Source organism: Melanostigma gelatinosum, assembly GCF_949748355.1.
Source record: "Melanostigma gelatinosum genome assembly, chromosome: 10".
Classification (NCBI taxonomy): domain Eukaryota; kingdom Metazoa; phylum Chordata; class Actinopteri; order Perciformes; family Zoarcidae; genus Melanostigma; species Melanostigma gelatinosum.
In genome coordinates, this window is record NC_136643.1 from 27,080,642 (window position 1) to 27,087,926 (window position 7,285).

At 39.1% G+C, this 7,285-nt stretch overlaps 1 protein-coding gene across 5 annotated transcripts in view; it reads right to left on the reverse strand.

Annotated features, from left to right (window-relative positions):
- The window catches only part of ccdc141 (coiled-coil domain containing 141), a 29,563-nt gene extending 22,526 nt beyond the window's left edge, over positions 1–7,037 (reverse strand). For 3 of the 5 annotated variants that reach the window (XM_079277079.1, XM_079277076.1, XM_079277080.1), the window contains exons 1-3: positions 2,504–3,761; positions 1,257–1,379; positions 916–1,164 (exon numbers count right to left, since the gene is read on the reverse strand). In XM_079277079.1, coding sequence (XP_079133205.1) covers positions 916–1,164; positions 1,257–1,379; positions 2,504–2,611 — 480 coding nt within the window. In that variant the 5' untranslated portion in view covers positions 2,612–3,761. Of the gene's footprint in view, positions 1–915; positions 1,165–1,256; positions 1,380–2,503; positions 3,762–6,929 lie in introns of those variants that run through there. The other 2 variants (XM_079277077.1, XM_079277078.1) reach the window with 2 other exon arrangements.
- Between the last annotated feature and the right edge of the window lie 248 nt (positions 7,038–7,285).

Genomic DNA, 7,285 nt, shown 5'->3' on the forward strand with positions numbered 1-7,285 from the left:
ACACACACACACACACACACACACACACACACACACACACACACACACACACACACACACACACACACACACACACACACACACACACACACACACACACACACACACAATAGTCTGTTGATTTTAGATAGCGTGCTCATGAATGTATAGGTGTTAGTTTAGATATTAGTGACTAGATCATTAGTATTAGAACATAATAACCTGTTATATTTTAAAGAGCAGCTGTCTGTGATTACTTTGTGCATGTATTGTGATAATAACTGTATATGTGGTCTGTGCTCGAACTTAACCCTTCACGTTCACTCTGAATGTGTAATAGTACTCAGACTACTGACATTGTGAGTGAACACTAATTATGAGACGCTGATAACCCAAACACGCTCCTTTAGTTCCCAACAATTGAATATGATGGAGGACACAGGAGGACCCGTCTGCTTCACAGACTAAAATAGAAGCACAAAGCTCTTTGTTGGGACCGGTTTAAATGAAGGTGCAGCAGGTGTTTCTGATGAAACGGATCTCTGCACCGCCTGAGGAACGTGAGGCTGGTTCTCTCTCTGGTTCGATCCGACCTCACAGAGACCTGGATGAACCTGGACCAGAGACCCACTCTGTGTACAACTTCAGAAGTTCATCAAATGTTTCTTATGTAAATTTAAATTATGATTATTAATATCAATAATAATATTTATACCATTAGTATTATTAACAATAATGAATCTGGTTGAAACAAATTCCTCTTCTTGAACCACAAATTATGATCAATTACTCCAAATATGAATCAGAAGTGAAGCACACTAAACAGCAGGGCTGCGACTGTGTGCTGGGGTTATCCTCTGGGGAGCAGGAATGGGTCAGGAAGGTTGTGAATGAAGTCGTTTCCTAACATCGTCCATATTTCGAGAAGCTTCCTACCTCCTCAGCTCGGCTGTAGAAGTCTTTAGCCAGCATCAAGACTTCCTGTTGTCTCTGCAGCAGGCGGAGGAGCAGCGACCATCCTTCAGTCAGAGACACCAGCATGGCCTTGTGCACTTCCTCCTCTTTCTCCTGCTTCTTTGTCCTCTTGTGCTCCATCAGCCCTTCATCCCTCCCCCTCCTCCTCCTCCTCAGCTGCTCTGTCTGTTGGTTATTTTCCACCACAGCCAGAACCTCCCCCTCATGTTTCTGGAACAACAAGAACAGACTGTAGCATGCAGCATGGCTGTGTCCGGTCCGGCGTGTCTGCTGTATCGACTCTTTCCGTCTTCCGTTTGTACCTTCAGCTTCTCCATCAGCTGCTCTTGTTCCTGGATCAGAGTCTGGTTTTCTCTCTGGTTCGATCCGACCTCACAGAGACCTGGATGAACCTGGACCAGCTGGAGGCGGACCAGAGACCCACTCTGTGTACACACACAACTTTAGAAGTTCATCAAATGTTTATGTAAATTTAAATTATGATTATTAATATCAATAATAATATTTATACTATTAGTATTATTAACAATAATGAATCTGGTTGGAGTCAGTTAACTAGTTTGTTGTCACATTAAAGTGTGAATATTATTTTGTTCTCCACACTGCGACATGTTGACGGCTTCAGGTCAGAAGCAGATGTGTGTTACATTCCTCAGGGTGATACAGTATCTCTGGCATGTCGCCTGAAAAACACACAACGTGACGCGCGACCACACAAACACACTTTAAAAACAACGACTAATAGCTCCTAAACTCACTCTCTCACACACACACACACACGCACACGCACACGCACACGCACACGCACACACACACACACACACACACACACACACACACACACACACACACACACACACACACACACACACACAGATCTATAACAGGAAACAAACAGCACGTGAACAGAACAGCGACTGACCTCAGATCTCCTGAAGCCTCCAAAGGAACATACACAGTTTCAAGACTTAAAGTCAACACTTATTTAATTTAAGTTAAATATTCTGATGTCCAACTAAAGTCAAAGCTCAGAGAAGTTAACTGGTTAAAGGACACTTTTATTGGTCAGAATTTCTTAATATTTCAAGCATTGTAATTATAGTTTTTCATAAAGTTAACATTAACCAACAGGAGCAGATTGACGCTGAAAAGTGTCTCCTCCTGATGAAGTTTGACAAGCTAAGTAGCTATTTATCTCACTAGCTAGCCAGCTCTAGAGATGGACACGCTAGTTAGCTCACTAGCTAGCCAGCTCTAGAGATGGACACGCTAGTTAGCTCACTAGCTAGCCAGCTCTAGACATGGACACGCTAGTTCGCTCACTAGCCAGCTGTCCGTCTCCACAGCTCCCGCCTGCTCTCCTCCTGGTCAACACCGTCTGCCAGCGGCAGGGCCTGCGGGGTACGCTAGCTAACAAGCTAATTATTGTCTAATGTCTGATGAACAGAAGTGGTTTTGGTTTCATCTAAAGTGGGTTGTAAAACAATAGATGTGATCTGAATACGTCTCCCACCATCACGTCCTATAAGGAACCGTCCCTCAGACAAACCTTGAGTACAGAGACAACGATCAGCGATTGGCCGGCTTGGATGGCGATGGTACTCAGAGTGGTGACAGAGCGAGGAAGCTTCATGTTCCCTTCTCCTCCGGCCGTCATCAACAAAGAAGATGAAGTTCTCTCTTCTTCTTCTGCGTCCCTTTAAATGTTTAAAGTCATCTTGAAGTTTCACAGTCCCTGAACCAGTTTGTTGAGTCTGGTTCCCATTGAGAACGCAGGTTCTGGTGCTGGTGTTGTTGGGAGGTTCCTGTTCTTTAGTGTCCTACAGAAGACGGAGAACATGAATGAATCAACGGTCACGATTGGGAGGTTCCTGCTCTTTAGTGTCCTACAGAAGACGGACAACATGAATGAATCAACGGTGTCACGATTGGGAGGTTCCTGTTCTTTAGTGTCCTTCAGAAGACGGAGAAGATAAATTAATCAACGGTGTCACGATTGGGAGGTTGCTGTTCTTTAGTGTCCTACAGAAGACGGAGAACATGAATGAATCAACGGTGTCACGATTGGGAGGTTCCTGTTCTTTAGTGTCCTACAGAAGACGGACAACATGAATGAATCAACGGTGTCACGATTGGGAGGTTCCTGTTCTTTAGTGTCCTTCAGAAGACGGAGAAGATAAATTAATCAACGGTGAGACGATTGGGAGGTTCCTGTTCTTTAGTGTCCTTCAGAAGACAGAGAACATGAATGAATCAACAGTGAGACGATTGGGAGGTTCTTGTTCTTTTGTGTCCTTCAGAAGACAGAGAACATGAATGAATCAACAGTGAGACGATTGGGAGGTTGCTGTTCTTTTGTGTCCTTCAGAAGACGGAGAAGATAAATGAATCAACGGTGTCACGATTGGGAGGTTCCTGTTCTTTAGTGTCCTTCAGAAGACGGAGAACATGAATGAATCAACAGTGAGACCATTGGGAGGTTCCTGTTCTTTAGTGTCCTTCAGAAGACGGAGAACATGAATGAATCAACAGTGAGACGATTGGGAGGTTGCTGTTCTTTAGTGTCCTTCAGAAGACGGAGAAGATAAATGAATCAACGGTGTCACGATTGGGAGGTTCCTGTTCTTTAGTGTCCTACAGAAGACGGAGAACATGAATGAATCAACAGTGAGACCATTGGGAGGTTCCTGTTCTTTAGTGTCCTTCAGAAGACGGAGAACATGAATGAATCAACAGTGAGACGATTGGGAGGTTGCTGTTCTTTAGTGTCCTTCAGAAGACGGAGAACATGAATGAATCAACAGTGAGACGATGACTCCTTTAACACACATGTCCCATCTCTTCAACCTCCTGACAGTTATCCTATGACTCTATGACACGATAACTTTAGCTAACATTAGCTCAACGGCTAAAGAGCCTGAACCAGATTTAGATGAAACCTGATCCTGGTCTGGATGTGACCTCGCAGCAGTTAGTCATGAAGAGACTTCACAGCAGGAGTCTCTAAATATAATGTCATGTTGAAGGAAATGAATGTCATGAACAAGTTGTTTTAAAGTACTCTCTTAAAATACTGAGCAAAGTTAAAGGGACAGTAGTGATGTTCTAAAGCGCGGTTCTATGAGTTATCTAGCTACCTAACTTTTATTACGTTTTATTCCACGTTGACGCTGGCTTTAAAAGTGTCTGTAAGTTGTTAAACTGCAGTAATTAAAGATCTGAAAACGTCTCCCACCATCTAGCCAGCGAGCTAAATTAGCTATGTTCCAGATGTAATGTAATCTTAGCTGATGTGTTTTATCAGCATCTCTTTTTAGAAAGTGAGACCAGTTGTTGGTGTGAAAACATTCTGGTAACAAACACACAGGAATCGTAGCTTTAGAGAGAGACACTGAGGACACTTTTGGGTTTGTAGTCTTAATTACATATTTTCACTGTCTTATGCTTGATCAATTATCTTTAAAAAAACACAAACATGTGTGTAGTGGCCATTTGTCGGCTAAATCAAACTTAAACAAATAATAATCAAACGCCACTGATGCACCGTGGTCGGTATCCGTACGCAGCCAGAAGAGAGTACAATGTCCAAGCTGGTAAAAACTATACGCCCACCCCGGTGCATGCTGGTCCTATCTTTCTACTCGTTTAAATAGCAACAGGTGCCCACAGTAATTACCCAAAAAATAATATAACAAAAAAAATTACTATTAAAGAGAAAAATAATCTTAATATATGAAACATCTACAATAATTAAACAATACTACTTATAAATGAAATAACAAAATACAATATCAAATAAATAGCTCCAACAATATGTATAATTCATGGCACACTTCTTGTTGACTATCTTACATATTTTTTTGTGAAATAAGGTTTAGCAGCTTCAGCTCCTTCAGTCATGAAGGTGTAACAAGGTGAATATATTCTAAATATAACAGATTCTTTTCATTGCTTTGCTCTCCTGTCTGTTTCTACACAAACATCTGGTGAGTAAATAAAGAGGGTCAGTTTGAGCAGCTGGCGGTGCGTTCGAGGTCATAATGTGTTTAAATGATAGATTCCCTTATTCTGTTAAATTCACTCAATAAACACTCGATTTCTCCATCAACAGAAACATTTGTTCAGTTATTAATGCTTAACAAATGAGTTATTAACGCATCATCAATAAGTTATCAACGCGTTATAAATGAGTTATCAACGCGTTATAAATGAGTTATCAACGCGTTATGAACGAGTTATCAACGCGTTATGAACGAGTTATCAACGCGTTATAAACGAGTTATCAACGCGTTATAAACGAGTTATCAACGCGTTATAAACGAGTTATCAACGCGTTATAAATGAGTTATCAACGCGTTATGAATGAGTTATCAACGCGTTATGAATGAGTTATCAACGCGTTATGAATGAGTTATCAACGCGTTATGAATGAGTTATCAACGCGTTATAAATGAGTTATCAACGCGTTATAAATGAGTTATCAACGCGTTATAAATGAGTTATCAACGAGTTATAAATGAGTTATCAACGCGTTATAAATGAGTTATCAACGCTTCATAAATGAGTTATCAATGCTTCATAAATGAGTTATCAATGCTTCATAAATGAGTTATCAATGCTTCATAAATGAGTTATCAATGCTTCATAAATGAGTTATCAATGCTTCATAAATGAGTTATCAACGCTTCATGAATGAGTTAATGCTTCATGAATGAGTTATCAATGCTTCATGAATGAGTTAATGCTTCATGAATGAGTTAATGCTTCATGAATGAGTTAATGCTTCATGAATGAGTTATCAATGCTTCATGAATGAGTTATCAATGCTTCATGAATGAGTTATTAATGCTTCATGAATGAGTTATTAATGCTTCATGAATGAGTTATTAATGCTTCATGAATGAGTTATCAATGCTTCATGAATGAGTTATTAATGCTTCATGAATGACTTCAATGCTTCATGAATGAGTTATTAATGCTTCATGAATGAGTTATCAATGCTTCATGAATGAGTTATCAATGCTTCATGAATGAGTTATTAATGCTTCATGAATGACTTCAATGCTTCATGAATGAGTTATTAATGCTTCATGAATGAGTTATTAATGCTTCATGAATGAGTTATCAATGCTTCATAAATGAGTTATTAATGCTTCATGAATGAGTTATTAATGCTTCATGAATGAGTTATCAATGCTTCATGAATGAGTTATTAATGCTTCATGAATGAGTTATTAATGCTTCATGAATGAGTTATCAATGCTTCATGAATGAGTTATTAATGCTTCATGAATGAGTTCAATGCTTCATGAATGAGTTATTAATGCTTCATGAATGAGTTATTAATGCTTCATGAATGAGTTATCAATGCTTCATGAATGAGTTATCAATGCTTCATGAATGAGTTAACACATTATAAATGAGTTTAATGCTTCATAAATAAGTTATTAACGAGTCATAGACCAGTTAAGAGACATTCATTATAATATATATTTATATTATCTATAACATCTCTGTCCAGTGATTATTCTGTTTGGTAGTAATACTGTTATAAATGTTAGTTATGATTAATAAGTTATTAATAAGTGACTAAACACCCAAAAGTTTGAAATACTAGTTTATCAGAAAATGATTAAAAGTGTTCTGTTCTTATTTATGTTTATAATGTTAACAATATTAGAAACAATCCTTTACGAGAAGCAGGAACATTTAAATAAAAATAAATGTAAAGTAACTGATAACGCTGCCCGTTCTGTACACAAAATTATAAAATATCTTTCAACTACTATTCAGCTTCTATATCAATACATACATTTATAGATAAATATTTGTTGTTTTTTTGTTTCACTGAGAAACAAAAAGCGCTGACGGGTTGTAAAATGTTTTCACTGTTTATTTAATTCACTTTGAACACATTTACTCCTCTTCAAAGTTTGTGACATATTTATACATAAAATACATAAAGTAAACAGTACCTGACACGTTCATGGAGATCAGGACGTTACCCTGCCGACACTGTGGAGAGAAAAGTCAGCCGAGAGACTCAGAGAGAGCGAGAGGTTAGAAATAGCTTCCAGTAGATTATCAGTGTGCTGAATGACAGACGTCCGTCCTCCAGAAACAAAGAGACACACATTGAAACACCTCATCACAGATTAACTTTGCAGTCTTCAGTCTGAACAAAGCACACGTATTGAAGTAGAAGTATTTTACCTGAGTATTTCCATGGGAGGCTCCGGTTAGAGAGCCGTCAGCGCCTCCTGCAGGCGGCTCAGAGCATCACAACAGAGACAAGTAGAAGCTCCTGATGAACACTTTTTATATTGGGCTT